This window comes from Hyperolius riggenbachi, chromosome 6 (assembly GCF_040937935.1).
Source record: "Hyperolius riggenbachi isolate aHypRig1 chromosome 6, aHypRig1.pri, whole genome shotgun sequence".
In the NCBI taxonomy this organism is placed as follows: domain Eukaryota; kingdom Metazoa; phylum Chordata; class Amphibia; order Anura; family Hyperoliidae; genus Hyperolius; species Hyperolius riggenbachi.
The window spans coordinates 255,208,843-255,228,278 of NC_090651.1; the positions used below are offsets into that span (position 1 = coordinate 255,208,843).

A 19,436-nucleotide genomic window follows, 5' to 3' on the forward strand; every position below is an offset into this window, starting at 1 on the left:
ATTATTTTTCAGTTTTCGGCCATTATAGTTTTTAAATAATGCATGCTACTGTAATTAAAACCCATGAAATTTATTTGCCCTTTTGTCCCGGTTATAAAACCATTTAAATTATGTCCCTATCACAATGTTTGGCGCCAATATTTTATTTGGAAATAAAGGTGCATTTTTTTCAGTTTTGCGTCCATCCCTAATTACAAGCCCATAGTTTATAAAGTAACAGTGTTATACCCTCTTGACATAAATATTTAAAAAGTTCAGTCCCTAAGGTAACTATTTATGTATTTTTTTTTAATTGTAAATTTTTGAATTTTTTTTTAATTACAAAAAAAAAAAAATTGGGGAGTGTGGGAGGTAATGAGTTAATTTTTTGTGTAAAAGTCATTTATTTGTATGTGAAAAATGTGTAGGGTGTAGTTTACTATTTGGCCACAAGATGGCCACAGTAACTTTTTGTTTTAATGCGACCTCCAAGCGTCCTTCCGGAAGCTTGGACGAAGTATAAGGAGGCTGGACACGTAAGTTTTTTCTCACAATGATCGCGCTGCCCATAGGAGAGCAGCGGATCATTGTGGGGCTTAGATCAACGAACGGGAATGGATTTTCCCGTTCATTGATCTCCGGGCGAGCGGGCGGCGGCGTGTTTACTAGCGGCGGGCGGCGTGTTTACAAGCGGGAGCGCGGACAGCGTCGGGAACGCGGAAAGTACGGATTTCTCCGTCCCTGGGGGTTAAAGGATGGAAAAAGGGACGGAGAAATCCGTACGGGCGGGGGTAAAGTGGTTAAATGTGGTTACAGCGACACCTGGTGTATAATTTGGTCACCGGACATAGCTGAAGCCCAAAGTTACGTTCAAGAAGGGACAGGTGGTGCTAGGTGTAGGGTTAACAGTGGGACTAGTTTTAGGAGTAGCTGGGGGAGGATTAGTGTTAGGAGGAGATAGATGCCTTAAAGAGAACCCGAGGTGGGATTTAATTATGCTAGTGGGGCACAGAGGCTGGTTGTGCACACTAACACCAGCCTCTGTTGCCCCATGGTGTGCCTCCAGGACCCGCGCGCAGGGGGGTCCTGGAGGCACACCATGGGGCAACAGAGGCTGGTGTTAGTGTGCACAACCAGCCTCTGTGCCCCACTAGCATAATTAAATCCCACCTCGGGTTCTCTTTAAAGTCATTGAGAGTCTGCAATAAAAAAAAAAAAAAGAAACCAGATACTTCCCTAAGGAGAGGGAAGGCTCTGGGTCCTGATGAGCCTTCCCTCTCCTCTCCCGGGGTCCTGGTTGCAATGGCAGCTCCTACATTCAAATCCCCCGACGCGGGGGGATTCGGAAGTCTTCAGGAGCCGAATCCTCCCGAAGACAGGCGCTCCATACTGGGCACTGTGCACTGTGAGTGCACGAGAGAGGGCGCTCACGCATGCGCAGTATGGAGCGGCCCGTCTTCGGGAGCACTTGGCCTCCCAAAGCCTCCCTTAGGTGGCGGTGATAGCAGCATTTGACCAAATAGGTTGAATGCTTCTACGTGGGATCCTGCACTGGAACGGGCATCGGAAAAGGAGAAGGACGGCTCATTAGGATCCAGAGCCTTCCCTCTCCGTAGGCAAGTATCTGGCTTTTTTTTTTTACAGCCGATTCCCAATGACTTTAATAGAATATGGGTAGTATTGGCAATATTCTACCAGCAGCTTCACTCACACCAAAAGACTACACCTCTCGGCATGCATTGTGGTGGCCGGAGACGAGCGACGCCCGTCGCGTGCCCTTCAAACTACTGCAGCTGCAGGTCTCCCTGGAGAAGCAGCATCTGGAAGGTTAGTAATACCTGTCATCTGCCACACCCCTGCTTACAGCACACTCTATTTATGAACCTCAACCTAGTGGGAGATTTATTTTCTATATTTTGTAAAAGAGGTTCTCGGATCCCTACACTTGTTCTAACAAAGCAAACTGCACAGTAGCCACGCTGAAATGAAAAATAAAACACTAGTTTCATTTTCTCTACGTACCAATGATATTTTTATCTCTGAATAAACAAACATAAGAGCTTTATAAGATAAATACATACAAATAATCACTTACCTCCAGGATAAAGGGTAACACTGGTATGAAAACTCCCGTCTTCTCTGATAGCAGAGTCAAAGCGCGTATGCAGTGCATCCTCAGTGGAAAATAGCGTGCAGTTGGGACAAGTCTGATGTAAGGAATAGGTAACTTGTTACTGGAGTGTACACCTTCAGCTTTATTCAGATATTATCTATAGAAAATAGCAGCACTGTAGCAATGTATCGGAGCTACTCATCACCTTTCCCAAGCTGGCAGATCTTGCCATAGCAGGCCCTAACATTCTCATTATTTATTGCACGCCTTGTGGATTTTCAGCCCTTCTGTAAAATGGACTTATATTGACGCTAAATTGTGCAGGTCAGCAGCTGAAGAGAGAAGACCTACAGACTAGGATTGTTAGCTATACCAATCTTTCTCACCACACTGCATGTGGGAAGGGGCCCAATAAGTGCAACACCAGCATTTGGGGAGGGGTGGCTTACGGTCGAGTCAACCCCTTTAACCTCTTTTTCCAGGTAAAAATGAGGGCTCACTCGATTCTCAGATTAACTTATATTCAAGTATATATGTGCTTTTTAATGTTGGCTAAATAGAATAAAACCGCTTACTAGTATAAGTCCAAATTATTTAGTTTTTGATCATGTAGGAGGGGTTTAAGTCCCTGCAAAAATTGTGTTATAGGTTTTTTTTGGCATAGTGCCCCCTTTAACTAAACACGAACCTTCAAGTACTATAGTACAACTACCCTATAAATGGAATACTGGCCTACTTAGGATCCATAAGTATGAATGAGAGGTCTAAAGGCTGGCATAACTGCCTAAAATATCAAAGTATTTAACTACTGATGCCAGCTTCCCTAAAAAGTAACATGGTGCTCACAATGTCGCACACTTCTCGTCAGAGGCAAATGCAATAGTGCCACCTGCTGGCTCGTTTGGATTATCACAATTAATTAGTACTAAACCTTCGCTATAATCTGATTATTCTTTATTTCCCTAAGCTACATATATTATGTGTGTTACAAACAGTTTTGTCATAACAGCAACATGGCCGATTCAAAGGAGGAGGAACTAACAGTTAGTTCAGTAAATAGTGCACCTGACCATCACAACAGACACAGTTTAAAGCAAACGGTGTAGGACCATTTATACACTGTATGATTTGGTCACTGGCACAGATGAGCTCTGCAAACCTGAGAGCTAAAAAGGAGAGTGGAAATTATGGCAGATAACAGGAACACAGAGGATTCGTGACTAATAATACAGCCAGGAAAATTAGGTTATAAGCTCGTTTTCATTAAAGAGGAACTGTCGCGAAAATCTTAAAATTTGAAACACATACAAATAAGTACATTTCTCCCAGAGTAAAATGAGCCATATATGATTTTTCTCCTATGTTGCGGTCACTTACAGTGAGTAGTAGAAATGTGACATTACTGACAGGTTTTTGGCTAGTCTCTCTCTCCATAGGGGTTTCTCAGCATGGCCTTTATTCTTTATAAAGACATTCCTTGAAAAAGATTTACATAAAGATGCTGACCAGCCTCCCTGCTTGCCGCACACTATTTTGGCAGTTGGATGGAGCAACTGCCATTTACTAAGTGCTTTTAAAATAAAGAAGACCCTGAAAATCCCCCTATGAGAAGATGGGCTAGTCCAAAATCTGTCGGTAATGTCAGATTTCTACTACCTACTGTAAGTGACAGCAACATGAGAGAAAAGTAATTTATGGCTCATTTTACTCTGGGAGAAATGTACTTCTTATTTGTATGTGTTTTAAATTTAAAGATTTTCCCGACAGTTCCTCTTTAAATGCAGGGAGTTGCTCAAGAGACCTTAAGATATTTTGTAACAAAAGAAACGCTCCCTGGAGGACACGTACCTTGGAAGGGGGAAGCCTCTGGATCCTAATGAGGCTCCCTCCCATCCTCCAAAGCCTCAGGGATACAGCGCTGTCTCCCCCGGAAATACAGTCAACAAGGATGTCGACTGTGGCGCAGAAGCCTGCAATATTTACTTACCATGAGCCTGTGCAGGCGCAGTGGCGGCTTTCCGATCGGGCTCAGGCAGAACTAGCCAAGCCCAATCCGGTCCGCTCTACTGTGCAGGCGCGAGTTGCCTGCGCAGTGGAGCGGATCCGTCTGGGCTTGGCCATTTCGCCTGAACCCGATTGGAAAGCCTCTACTGTGCAGGATCACGGTAGCTAAATATTTACCTCGCCGGTGTTCGGAGGCTGCCAGCTCTGGATTCCGGAGGGTGAAGAGGACGGGGGTAGCCTCATTAGGATCCTGAGGCTTCCCCCTCCCGAGGTAAGTGCCCCCCAGGGGATGTATTTTTTTTCTGCAGACTAACAGTCCCAGCTACCATATATACTGTGTCTAAAGCGCATATTTCTGCATTCCCTATATCTACACTTTAACTCCCAGGGACGTAGTTGCTGTTGACGAGTGGTGAGCTCACGGCACTGCACTTAAATGCACAAATTGGCAAATGGGAACATGTGTTCCCAAAGCCAATAAAAGTGACTCATGAATGAACAATCACATGTTCCAGGCAGGAACAGTGATCTTTAAAAGTAAACAAGACCCACTTTCACTTCCTACTATTCAAAATGCTGTGAAGAAAAAAAAATACAAAATAAATGATGTCTTTAATATGCTCATTAACCCTTTCTGCCTATTTTCCCACCCCCACATAACACACTTCTAAAAAAAAAGTGACAGAATTTAAAAGAAAATATATAAATTGTTAGGGACTTTAGATTTCTAAATATTTATACCATTAAGGTGTATTGTTATTTTGCAAATAAGGGCTTGTAATTATTTGAGAGTATAATGAGAAAACAACATAATAAAATATTGTCACCATACATTGTACTAGAGACACAATTTAAACATTGTAATAACTGGAACAAATAAAATGTATGGCTTTTATCTACAGTAGCATGTGTTATTTTAAAGTGAACCCGTGGTGGGTTTCTGCAATCAATATAGGACACAGAGGCACATTCTGCATACTATCACCTGCCTCTGTGTCCTTATAGTGCGCCCCCAGCTGCCCCCCATGCTCTGCTGTCCCCCCTTATAAAAACCGCCACGCTAGCGACAGCGAATATATTCAGCATCAAACTATAAACTCTGAGATTACCCTCAAGCTTGCACTAAAACACCCAGTACTCTTATAAATAGTCTTGAGAGTACATGCCTGCACTTGATGCTTCAGCAAAGATGAGGGGGGGGGGGGGGGGGGAGGGTTCTTTTCAGCACCAAAGTAATTTAATCACATCTGACATGAGCACTCCAATTCAATGAATGGAACATTCATTGCCAAAGACGGATCCAGCACTAAATAACTTGGCATTGCTTAAAATTGTTTTGACATCTATCCACCCACCACTCCCCATGCAATTTCTCCCCACCCTCCTCTCCTCTTTATAATTGTACCCAATCTCTCCATATGCTATGTATTTCTCATCTAACCTAATATTTCACTATGTCCCCCACCTGGTTGCTTCTACTGCCCATCTCTACTACTTTATCTTGTTATATGGGGTACATGGCTGCCTATATAACCAACTTATTGGATCTGGATAAAACTTGAAAAGCTAAAGGTGCTGCAAATCAGTGGGGGAGCTATATGGGTATGCTGAAATCCATTGAAAGACATTTAACTATAGCAGGTTGTACAATACATGACCTTTCTTTCCTCTGAAATATTGCAGTATATGCTTGCACATGTAACATCGATCGGGTTATTAACCACATTCGTTAAAGTGGACCCGAACTCTTTCACAGGACGGAAGGAAAACGTAGAGAAATGAACCCTGAATGCATCTAGAAAGTTTAGCAAGAGAAATGACAATTGATCATCTGATCAGTTAGGTTCCTCTCACTTTGAATCTGTCTGGCTGTGCCCCACTCAGAACACTTTCAATGCTGATGCTGGTAATACACTGGTCGATTATAGGACAATCGATTGACCTATCGATTCTTAGAATCGATTCAAACTAAAAGAATCAATAGAACAGGAATCGATTTTTTTGCCCATAAGTTAGGGTCGCTTTGTTTCATTTTTCCACTTTTCACTGATCGGAGGGTATTTTCGATCACAAAATAAGCACTCTGATTAATCAGATCAAGTAAAGGTCAATCGAATACATAATGAAAAGCTCTCGATTCTTGTTCCATCGATTTAAATAACCTGACATACTCGATCGATTAATTTTAAGGATTGGATCTAATATTGGCTGATAAGAATCGAATCGATTCTGACAACTCGATTTTTAAGCCACTTGATTAATTTACAGGTTATAATAATGGATTGAAATAAAAGATGGACCAGTGTATGGCCACCCTAAGCCATGTCTTTTAAGGAGAATCTTCATATTAAAAACTCAGCCTACCTGATACAGCCAGTAATAACTTGGATGAGAGGATAGATGAGAGGCTGCAGGACTTCGCTTGGGTAGATTGTGCTCAATACACGACTCCAGAGAAACAAGCAGTGAATGTACTGCCAGTTGTACACTGACTGATGAGCTCCCTAAACAGAGAGAAAGATACAAAAAAAATGTTTTTAATATGGTTTAGCAAGACAAAGCAGCTCATGGTTGATATACAATGTGATCCCGGAATGAAAGCAGTGTTGATATACACACATGCACAATAACTGTCACCTGTAGGGATGGAGATCTGATTCCCTAGGGTGACAGTCCATGCAACAGCATTATACAGACATAGCAGGGTTATGTACACCATTGTCATGGACAGGGGAGGGGGGAAAGCAGTGCAGCACAAGATAGAGCAGCTTCCAGCAGGTAAGGTAAGGAAGGGATCAAAGGATTCGTTTAACACTGTCATTTAAAGAACTACTGTAAGAGGGTAGGGGGGAAAAAAGAGTGGCACTTACCTGGGGCTTCTAATGGTCCCCGCAGACGTCCTGCGCCTGCGCAGCCACTCACTGATGCTCCTGTCCCCGCCTCCAGTTCACATCTGGAATTTCCGACTTTAAAGTCAGAAAACCACTGCGCCTGCGCAGCCGCACCCTCACTCCCGCTGTCACCAGGAGTGTATTGCAGAGGGTCAGTACAGTCTGCGCCTGCGCAGTACGCTCCTGGTGACATCAGCAGGAGCGAGGACACGGCCGCACAGGCGCAGTGGTTTTCTGACTTTTTCGGAGGCGGGGACAGGAGCATTGGTGAGTGGCTGCGAAGGCACAGGACGTCTGCAGGGGACCATTAGAAGCCCCAGGTAAATTCCACTCTTTTTCCCCCTATCCCCCTTACAGTAGTCCTTTAAACTGCAAGCCGGTTCTCTCATCGCACATGGTTGTAAATGGAGTACTTGCCAATAAAACAAAGCGAAACTCTAGTTTCACAAATTTCACATGTACTGTATATTAAGGTTTTGGATGAGAATCTAGCAGGTTTCTGCACCACAGGATGCTGCTCATTCATGTGTTGGCTTTTGTCCCTTCTCCCCTCTCCACTGAACAGGGCATGTTTCTCAACTACAACTAAAAAGCATGTCTGGTACAGCCCTCATCTCCCGAAATGTCACCTAAATAATAGAGCAATTATCCTTAAAGCGGTATAAAACTCTGACATAATCCATAAAAATGTGTTTTCTTACTTTTTATAACCCATGTAGTTATCATATTTGCTTTTGTGCACAAGTATTATCATTCATTTACAAGTTCCCAAAGTACAGTTTACCTGCTCTGAAAACTGTCATTGCATTTTATTCATAGCTGCTGTATTTATATATGTACCCAGTGATCACTTCTGAGCGCTCTCTGATCTGCACACATATTAGGAGTTTCAGCACTGCCAGGAATGTATAATACTGTAATTGAAGCAACAGAGGAATGTAAAAGATAATGTTATCACCTCTTTGGATGTGGATCATACTGCAGGGAGCTTTCCATTTAACCAGCTGAGCGGTCTGGACGAGCTCAGCTCGTCCAACACCGCCAGCGGCTGCCGCTCAGGCCCTGCTGGGCCGATTTTAACGAAATAAAAAGCAGCACACGCAGCCGGCACTTTGCCAGCCGCGTGTGCTGCCTGATCGCCGCCGCTCTGCGGCGATTCGCCGCGAGCAGCGGCGAAAGAGGGCCCCCCTAGCCGCCTGAGGCCAGCGTAGCCGGAACAAAAAGTTCCGGCCAGCGCTAAGGGCTGGATCGGAGGCGGCTGACGTCAGGACGTCGGCTGACGTCGATGACGTCACTCCGCTCGTCGCTATGGCGACGATATAAGCGAAACAAGGAAGGCCGCTCATTGCGGCCTTCCTTGTTTATTCTGGGCGCCGGAGGCGATCGGAAGATCGCCTCCGGAGCGCCCTCTAGTGGGCTTTCATGCAGCCAACTTTCAGTTGGCTGCATGAAATAGTTTTTTTTTTATTTAAAAAAAACCCTCCCGCAGCCACCCTGGCGATTTAATCAGAACGCCAGGGTGGTTAAAAAGTCATGTGTTTAACTGTTTGAATGCTGCTCTGCTAACATTTTTTTTGTAGTACTACATTATATCAGTGTTTTTCAACCGCTGTTCCGCGGCACGAGATGTTGCCTGGTGTGCCGTACGGCAGGGGTCCCCAACCACCGGGCCGCGGCAGGTCTGGCCTCTCGCTCCTCTCCACACGGCCGCCGCTCCTGTTACCTTATCATGAGCGGGCAGCCGCTTGTCCGATTAGATTCCCCCGTAGCCGCTTTCCTCAGTGGCATCTCCTATAAGGGCTCTTTCACACTAGAGGCTGCGGTAGAAAAGGCTGAAAGTCAGCCTTTTGCTTAACGCCAATACATAGCGTTTTCAAAGCGTTTTCAAAGCGTTTTACAGCTCATATGAAAACGTCTTTTTTTCTATAAAAATAAGTGAACAAGTCAGCTGTAAAACGCTTTGAAAACGCTTTGAAAACGCTGAAGTTGGCGTTTTCCATTGACTATCATTGAAACGCCAACAGCCAACTTCGGCTGTAAACAGCCCTGAAAAAGCTCCTGGGAGCGTTGAAACGCAACGCTCCAAAACGCCGTGTTAGATGTGAAAGGTAAAATGAAAGTGTATGGACTTTCATTTTACCTTAGAAAACGCCAACTTCGGCTGTGGCGTTAAAACGCCGGAAAAGTCCTCTGGTGTGAAAGGGCCCTTACAGCAGCGCGCTCGGCGGCTGCTGTGATGAGCAGGAAGTGGTACAGCGGTTCCCATGGTAACGGCGATGCATATCGCCACTACAGGAAGCCGCTGTACCGCTGCCTGCTCATCACAGCAGCCCCCGAGCGCGCTGCTGTAATAGGAGATGCCACTGAGGAGAGCGGCTACGGGGGAATCTAATCGGACAAGTGGCCGCCCGCTCATGATAAGGTAACAGGAGCGGCGGCCGCAGAGGGGGGAGGGGCACTACCTACCCATACTAGGAAACTATACTGGGCACTATACTAGCTATACTGGGCACTATACTGGGGCACTACCTACCTATACTGGGCACTATACTAGCTATACTGGGCACTATACTAGCTATACTGGGCACTATACTGGGGCACTACCTACCTATACTGGGCACTATACTAGCTATACTGGGCACTACCTACCTATACTGGGCACTACCTACCTATACTGGGCACCATACTGGGCACTATACTAGCTATACTGGGCACTAACTACCTATACTGGGCACTTTACTGGCTATACTGGGGCACTACCTACCCATACTGGGCACCATACTGCGGCACTACCTATCCATACTGGGACTATACTAGCTTTACTGGTCATTAAACTAGCTATACTGGGGCACTATACTAGCTATACTGGGGTAACTATACTAGCCATACTGGGGCAACTAAACTCCCTATACTGGGGCAACTAAACTCCCTATACTGGGGCAACTATGCTAGCTATGCAGCCGCATCCCAGCCCCCCTCCCCCCCATAACCCGCTGCGCACGACACTGTCCACTAGGTCGCGCAATCACCCGCGCATCCGCCATCAAACACACACACAATCCCCCCCCCCCCCCCAAGACCCCCCCCTCGGAGAAAAATTGGGTCAGAAAGTGGTCCCCGGGCCGGAAAAGGTTGGGGACCACTGCATTATATGCTGTAAATAATCTTCCAGAGCGAATAAGTAATGCAGAGTATCATACCACTTTTAAGGGAGACGGTAATTAAATGTGTATTCAAGTTTTCATCCTCTTGTAAAGCAACTTCAGCTCTTAGCTAGAGTGTGAGAGGTGACAAAAGCAGTGAAGGAGGGCACACAGGATTTCAGCAGACATGATTTGTGAGTGCTTTGCTGCAACTTTTGTTGTGATTAGTATGCAGTTAGAAATTCAGTTACTGGACTTTTCCTAAAGAAAGCAATCTGAGACACATATATACTGTAGATACAACAGAAAAGTACAGTTGAGACTAAAATTATTAGCCCCCCACTTATTAAATTAGACAACACTCATTTTCTGCAATAAGATGACCATTAACAAGTGTTTGTTATTTTGGAATCAAATACACAGTAACAAAATTATGTAGGTAATAAGTTTAATTAGAATATTATATTGATACACTGAGTTGAAACAAGAAAGGGCAAAAATGAGACATGCAAAATGAATAGCCCCCTGGCCACTCATAGTCAGTAGTGTACCCTTTCTGAACCTCAACTGACAATTTATATACTAGGTTGGCACAGGTCTCCTGAGTGATTTTGGCCCATTCTTCCATTGCATACTGTTCTAGCTGGTCTAAATTGCATGGTCTCCGAGCATGGACATTTACTTTGAGCACCCGCCACAGATTCTCAATAGGATTGAGGTCTGGGCTCTGTGCGGGCCACTCCAGGATATTGGTTTCTGGGCTCTGTGCAGGCCACTCCAGGATATTGGTTTCAGTATTCTTGAGGAACTGTTGGACTGATTTTGATGGTTGCTTTGGGTCAGTCTTGTTGGAAGACCCTGCAATGGCCTAGACTACAAGCAGATTTCTGTATATTCTCCCTCAAAATATCAACATAATTTTCTTTTTCATGATGCCATGCATCCGAACAAGGCTCTCCGTGCTGAGGCTGCAAAACAGCCCCACAGGATCATGCTCCAACCACCATGTTTAACCACTTAAGCCCGAAGGGTTGACATTTTTTTACATCCTAGCAACTTTTAACCCCCCATTCATTTGCCAATAACTTTATCACTACTCATCACAATTAATTGATCTATATCTTGTTTTTTCCGCCACCAATTAGGCTTTCTGTGGGTGGTACATTTTGCTAAGAGCCACTTTACTGTAAATGCATTTTAACAGGAAGTATAAGAAAAAAATGGAAAAAATTCATTATTTCTCAGTTTTCAGCCATTATAGTTTTAAAATAATACATGCCTCCATAATTAAAACTCACGTATTGTATTTGCCCATATGCCCCGGGTATTTCACCGTTAAAATTATGTCCCTATCACAATGTATGGCGACAATATTTTATTTGGAAATAAAGGTGCATTTTTTTCCGTTTTGCATCCATCACTGTTTAGAAGCCCATAATTTATTAAATCATATTGATATACTCCTTTGACATGCATATTTAAAAAGTTCAGACCCTTAGGTAACTATTTATGTTGTTTTTTTTTTTTTATTATTGTAATTTTTTTTTTTTTTTTTTAATTTAAACTTGTATGTGGGTATTTTTTGGTGTGGGAGGTAAACAGGTTTTTTTTTAATATATTTATATGTTTAATTTGAATTTTTTTTTTTACAGGTGTAATTTGCTATTTGGCCACAAGATGGCCAGAATCAAAAAGTCCTGGGAGCGATCGATCTCGCTCCCAGGCAGAAGAAAGGAGCCCAGAGCTCAGAAAAGCCGCAGCATCTGAAGAGACGCTGTCGGCTTTTCTCCGGGGGGGTCCGATCAGCGAAAGGGATTTATAATCCCTTTCACTGATCGGTAATCTAGCGGCCAGCAGCGGGGGCGCGCACGGGGGGGGCCCGCGGGAGCGCGCGCGACCCGCGGGAGTGCGCGCAGCCCAACTGGACGAGAAATCTCGTCCAGTTGGGCTTAAGTGGTTAAAGAGACACTTAAGCCAGAAAAAAAAAAATGAGTTTTACTCACCTGGGGCTTCTACCAGCCCCCTGCAGCAGTCCTGTGCCCTCGCAGCCACTCACTAATCCTCTGGTTCCCCTCTGCCAGCTAGTTTCGTTTTTGCCGACAGGCCCGTCAGCACTGGCCACGCGTAGCTTTTTCCGCATTCCCGACTGTAATTAGCGCTATTGCGGGCCGCAACGCGTACAAAAATACGCGTTGCCGCATTACGCACGCATAGATATGCGGCAATGCGTATTTTTGTACGCATTGCGGCCCACAATAGCGCTAATTACAGTCGGGAATGCGGAAAAAGCTACGCGTGGCCAGTCCTGACGGGCCTGTCGGCAAAAACGAAACTAGCTGGCAGAGGGGGACCAGAGGATTAGTGAGGGGCTGCGAGGGCACAGGACTGCTGCAGGGAGCTGGTAGAAGCCCCAGGTGAGTAAAACTCATTTTTTTTTTCCTGACTTAAAGAGAATCTGTATTGTTAAAATCGCACAAAAGTAAACATACCAGTGCGTTAGGGGACATCTCCTATTACCCTCTGTCACAATTTCGCCGCTCCCCGCCGCATTAAAAGTGGTTAAAAACAGTTTTAAAAAGTTTGTTTATAAACAAACAAAATGGCCACCAAAACAGGAAGTAGGTTGATGTACAGTATGTCCACACATACAAAATACATCCATACACAAGCAGGCTGTATACACCCTTCCTTTTGAATCTCAAGAGATCATTTGTGTGTTTCTTTCCCCCTGCATCTCTCATGCACTGAAGTTTCAGGCTGCTCTTTTCTTCCTGCAAACAGCTTTGCCCTTGTCTGAATTTCCTCAGTATGTGAAAGCCCAGCCAGCTCAGAGGACGATTTATCCAGCTTGTAAAAGATAAGAGAGCAGAGAGAAGCTGCACTAATCTAAATATCACACAGGTAGTGTGCAGAGAGGGGCCTGAAAGGGGGAGTTCATAGGCAGAACCACAGCACTAAAGAACTTGGCAGCCTTCAGAACACAGGCTGACAAGTCTGACAGGGGAAAGATACATTGATTTATTACAGAGACTGTGACAGTAGAAAGTGCTGCAGTAAGCCAGAACACATTAGAATAGCTTTTGGAACTTGTAGGATGATAAAAAACAGGATGCAATTTTTGTTACGGAGTCTCTTTAAGGTTCACTTTAACTGTGGGAATTGTGTTCCTTTCTTCACCAAACATAAGAAACATCCATGTGCCCAAACAGTTCTAGTTTAGCCTCATCAGACCAAAGCAGACTTCCAAAACTCCTCTTTACCTCTCAAATGTTTACAGGCAAAACTCTGTCAAGCTGTGATGAGCCGCTCTTTGAGTAAAGGCGTTCTTCTGGGATGATGGTCTTGAAGCCCACCACGATGAAGAGCCCTCAAAACTGTGTTCCTTAAAACAACTCCAGAAGAGGCCAGGGCAGCAACGATAGTCTTGGCAGATGTCCAGGGCTCCTTGCTGACATCTCTATTTTCCTCTCCAGAGTTCTAGAAATCTTGCATTTATAGCCAGGGCCAGATTTGTTTCCTGCAGAATTGGTTTCCTTGTACTTGACAATGAAGCAACGTACAGCAGATTTGTACACCGTGAACCGTTTGGAAATTGCACAATGTAGCCTTCCTCCTTATGAGCCTCTACCATATTCTTTCTGAGCTTCAGACTGATTTCCTTGTTCTTTGGCATGGTGAGTAACAGTAGTCCCCATGCAGAGGTGCCCACATTTTTTCGGCTTGTGAGCTACTTTTTAAAATTACCAAGTCAAAATGATCTACCTATGTACAATTTTAGGAGCATAATTGTATAAAAAGAATGGAAAATGTAGTGTGGTCGGGATCTATCATGAAGCCCTTTGTGATCTACCGGTAGATCGCGATCTACACAATGGAGTCTTGTTATGCAGGTTGAATGTAGTTAGTAAATCAACTGACTGCATGTGCTGTTATGCCCTGGTACACACCATGTAATTTCCCATCAGATAGATGGGTCGATGATAATTTCTGTCAGATCCAATCAGATTTCTGACCTTTTTTCTGATCACTTCTATGGAAACTGATCAGAAAAATGATCAGAAATCAGATCGGACCTGATGGAAATGATCTATTCGACGCCCATCTATCTGATGGGAAATTGCATGATGTGTACCAGGCTTAAAGAAGCTAATTGACTGCACAGGTGTGGATTAAAAGCGTATTGCTTAATTACTGTACGTTTGTTTTGAAAGCAAACATGAGGCTAATATTTTTTACCATCCCAATTTACTACTGTATACTTGATATAAAGCAAGCTTAAAAATGTATTTTATATAACAAAATGTACCAAAAGCTACTAAATAGCACTGGGGAGCAGTTGATTATATAAAGTTTCATCAATGCTGTAAACACTGGGAAACCCTGAGAGATTCTGCGATCAATGCAGAGTAAGATTTGGAACGTATTTGTAAGCTAGTGTTCTAGCAAACAGTTCCCCCCCCATTTAGACACCTCTTCACAACACTGCTGCATGGCTGTCCCTTCCTCAGTTCAGTCACACTGCTGAATGGAGGAGGACAAAGCAGCCCAGCAACAAAATGTACAGGCAGTACCATAATAGTGCACTACAAAGGAGGAATTATAAGAGGGAAACCAAATAATGGAAGCGATATGGAAACAGCACAATAACAGAGGCACTATAATAGGGCAAGCATTATCATTGGGCGCCAGTGTACAGCACTCTCGCCATGCAGTGCTGGGTGCCCAATTCAAATTGCAGCCAGGGATCTATCTGCATGGAGTTTGTGTGTTCTGCCTGTGCCTGCATGCATTTCTTCCCCAAAATCATCCCAAAAAAACATAAAGATAAGATAATTTGCATTTCCTTAAATTGGCTCCAGACTGCAATGGACATATGACTATGGTAGGGATTAGATTGTGAGCCCCTCTGAGGGACAGCTGATGTCAGCGTTATATAAATACTAGTAATAAATAATAGTAAGGACATACAATAACACACTGGGAAAATGGTATGCATATTATAACAAAGGAGCATGATAAAGGTAAAGTACTATAATAGACTAGGCACTCTGAGGGGGGGGGGGGGGGGGGGGGGGGACACGGAAAAAGCGCTGGACTTCTTAAAAAAGCCCTTACTTAGATTTGAGCTGGCAAGCCTAGAGAATGATTCATAAATCTGAGATGGTAACTATAAAAGACATATAACATTTGATTTTACCTGTTTTTTTTTTTTTCATTTTTAACGTTTTTCTGGAAATGAAAAATAAAGACAATGATTTTCCTGTCGATATTCAGCCGATTTGATCACTGCGATAGAATCTGCTAAAAATGTATGCAGCGGGCAGCCGTGATTGATCACTCTGGACAAAATATATCGTTTAATCAGGGCTTCAATGAGAGCAGCTGCAGATCGATAGTCCATAGGGTTGCACTGGATCGATCAGTGCAATTTATCATCATGCTGAAATCTACTGAAAATCTGTTCCTAGTGCCACCATCAGCTATACTACCTCAAACATGCTGTCAAAATAGGCCAACCATGAGGAAGTTCTCCCAGTGCATTTCCAGTAACTTTAGGGCAGGAATGTCAAACTAGTCCTTCGAGGGCCGAGATCCTCACACATTTTTGACACAGCTCAAATTAATGAATGGGTCTGAATCAGGAAAGGTGTGGTCTATCAGGTAGAACACATCCCTCTCTTTCTCAGTCTATCCTATCCTAAACACTGGCATGGATCTGGCCCTCCAGGCCTGGAGTTCGACACCTGTGCTCTAGGGTAAGGTGGTGACTTGTTACTTGCGCTGAATTATCCTATTTTTAATACGGAGACCACATATCTCAAATGCAGAATATTTTAAGTTCAGCATTTAAGAGAATTAACAGAACGTTTTTGGGGACATATTCTTTATAAAAACAAATGAATATAAAGAAGAAAAGTATATTAAATGTATATATTTCAGGCTTTTGATGTTGCAACTCCTCCTGGCCATGTTATATAATCAGAAGAGACTGTTGCTTACTGCTCTTTCAAAGGTTTGTTCACACTATAAAGCAGATTTACAAAACTTGTGAACTACAACAAATAACATTTGTAAAGCGCTTTTCTCCCGTGGGACTCAAAGCACATAAGCATGGCTCCAACCATCGTGGTACAGAGGAAGAATTTTATAAGTCTGGAAATGCTAGGCTAAACAGGTGGCTTTTCAGGGATGGTGCTGTCTTTACTGGGTGTGGCAGGGAGTTCCAAAGAGTAGGGGCAGTATGACAAAACGCTCTCTTACCTTACCCCATTTTCCACCTTTCTAGAGAATGCTTTTTTTTTTAGCTCTTTTCAAGATAAAAAAAACCAAAACACTCTAAATAAATTATTCCATTATCTGCTGTAGTTATAGAACTTTTTTTTGCTGGCTGGTTACCAAAAAGTTTTGATACAGATACAGTGAAAACAGATAAAGAGAGATCTTCTGTGAAAAAAAAGTTTAGTTAACCAACCTCTATGTGTGGTGCATTGCAATACGCATAATGTGCGATCTGCAAGGACATTAGAGATTGCATTTCCTAGTAGCATGCATCTTTTTGCGCAGTCCTGTCCCATTCAGTTATGGGGTCTGTGCTGCACTTGACAGCAATACTGTGGGATCTGCACACCCTTAGGGCCCGTTCTCAATTGGAGGTAAAACACTGTACAGCTCTCGCAATTTTTGAGCAATCGCGATTAGCATTTTCTAGCATTCTAATTGCGATCGCTCTAGAATCGCGGTAAAATGCTACATGTAACGAGTTTTGTGATTGCCGCAAATTGCCTGCGATTGGCGGCAATTGCGGAAGTGAAATCACTGCCATACAGTTTATATTGTGCTAGTGCTCACCGGCGATTGGCGGGAATTGCCCGCTAATTGCCCCAGTGAGAAATGGCCCTATTGGGAAAGAGCCCTTAATCTTTAAAGTGGACCTGAACTCTTGCACAGGACAGAATGAAAACAGAGAAATGCAGCCTGTATGTATTTAGAGAGTTTAGCATGTCTAATTCCCCCTAATTTGTGACTAATCACAAGTTGTAATTTGATCTCTCCCATGTCACCTGTCTGCCATGGCAGACAATCTCTTTTGAAAGCACAGGATGTTAAGAATATGTCTGCTTGCATGAAAGCAGGAAGTAGAAACACTGCAGATTTATTGTAGGATTTGTATCAGCTGTAACAAAGAAATGTTTTCCTTTGAAGATTATTCGGCTGTTGCGTATATTTTAGAGCAGGGAGGAGTTCAGGTACCCTTTAACTAGTAAAATACCCCATGTAAATGATGTCTGCATTGATACATTCTGTTTCACTGAATCTAAGAATAGAGAATTGATAGTGCAGGAATCTTGTCATCAACCCAATATTTGCTAAACGCGGTGAAATTAATGTTCCCTGTCAGGGTAGGTGAATGTTATCACAAAAATAAAGAATAAAGTAGTATCCCACATCGTAGCAGTGAGAATATTAACCCCTTAGGGAGAATGACAATACACAGCAAGAGTTCCGTGACTAACAAGCCACAAATACTGCAGGATTTCTGCCCCGACAAGGTTTGTGCCTCATTCCCCAGACTAATGAGCAAGAGTCAGCAGGGGACAGTCATCAACAATACAGTCAGCCAAACACAACAGGGAGGCCTGGAAGCTTTCGCTTGATGCTTAAATTATCATTTTTTTTTTACCTATTGTTAATTAATACAAAATAAATACAAAGCCATAAAGGTGGCATTAACACTGTAGGCTAAATACATCAACAATACTTCAGTTTTAGAAAAGAAAAAAAATACTGGTATGTCCCGGACAGGAGGAAAAATTCCCTTATCAAAGATTCTCATAATAATCCCTTAAAGGAGTACTGTAAGCTGAAAAAAAAGTTCAACTTACCTGGTGTACCGCTTCCCCCCTCCCCCTACAGACTTCCTGTGCCCATACCGGGACAAAACGATCCTCCAGTCCCCGCCGTGGCTCGCTTCTAAGAAACTGCACGCCTCCTCCGTCCCTCTGACGTCCCACGTGGGCCCGCGACGGGGACCCGAGGATTGTTTTGTTACGGCGCGGTCACAGGACGGCTACGGGGGACCAGTAGAAGCCCCAGGTAAGTTGATTTCATATTTGTTGTTCAGCTTACTGTAATCCTTTAGCTACTTGAAGACCGCCTCACGCCAACGGGCGTGACCACGGCGGCAGCCCTAGGACCGCCTAACGCCAATTGGCGTCAAGTCCTGGGGCTGCAGTTTCCCAGGGAATGGCCACGCGCATGCGCGATCGTTTCCTGCCCATTCACGGAGCGATCGGCGGCTAGCAGGCTGCTTGTAAACATAAGGGGAAGAAATCCCCTTCGTTTACATGCGAACAGCGCTGCCGGGGGCCGCAGCGCTGTTAGAGATTGCGATCCCCAGCCTCTGATTGGCCGGGGAGCGCCGGCCTCTCATAGGCTGATGCCTATGAGAGGCGGAACATCACAGATCGCCGTCCTGTTCCAATGCAGGCATCGGAGGGGAGGAGGGAAAGAAAGGGTACGAGGGAAGGGGAGAGAAACAGCCTCGATGAGGCTTGAAAAAAAAAAAAAATTGGCAGCAGCGATCTGACCCCTCCGGCGGCATGTCCCCTTAGGGACAAAAAAAGAGGAGAGTTCGATCGCTGAGCACCTAAGCTGGGCTGTGCATGAGGCTGAAAAGCCTGCACAACCCAGCGCTGCAGCAAAGAGCCTGGTCTTTAGGGGGGTTACCACTGCGGATGTCAAGTGGTTAAAGTGGAACCGAGGAGAGTGATATGTAGGCTGCCATATTTATTTATTTTTAAACAATTATTATTATTATTATTATTATTTTTTATTTATATAGCGGCAACATCTTCCGTAGCGCTGTACATAGTACAAATAATGGGGAACAAATATACATAAGAAATACAAGACACTGTACAGTCATGACATTGAATAGAATAAATACAGATACATACATAGTTGATATGTAGTTGGTACATATACATATGTTAAAATTACAGCAGTATGAGAAACACTAGGAGGAGGTCCCTGCCCTTGCGAGCTTACAATCTAGAGGGTAGTGGGGAGGAAACAAAGGGGAAGGAAACACCAGGATTAGTGGGTGAGCCAGTGTGCCTTCAGTGCTGCCTATAGCAAATTATAGGCTTTTCTGAACAGGTGTGTTTTCAGAGTACGTTTGAAGGTTTCCAGACTCGTGGCATGACGAACTGGCTGAGGGAGAGAGTTCCAAAGGAGAGGGACCGCCCGTGAGAAGTCTTGGATGCGAGAGTGAGAGGAGGTGACTAGGCTGGAGGACAAAAGGGT

General features: G+C 44.0%; 1 protein-coding gene across 1 annotated transcript in view; it reads right to left on the minus strand.

Annotated features, from left to right (window-relative positions):
• NOC2L (NOC2 like nucleolar associated transcriptional repressor) overlaps nucleotides 1-19,436 on the minus strand; it is a 176,654-nt gene that overhangs the window by 106,367 nt on the left and 50,851 nt on the right. Inside the window, exons 11-12 of the mRNA XM_068240719.1 lie at nucleotides 6,461-6,600; nucleotides 2,075-2,186 (exon numbers count right to left, since the gene is read on the minus strand). Coding sequence (XP_068096820.1) covers nucleotides 2,075-2,186; nucleotides 6,461-6,600 — 252 coding nt within the window. The remainder of the gene's footprint in view (nucleotides 1-2,074; nucleotides 2,187-6,460; nucleotides 6,601-19,436) is intronic.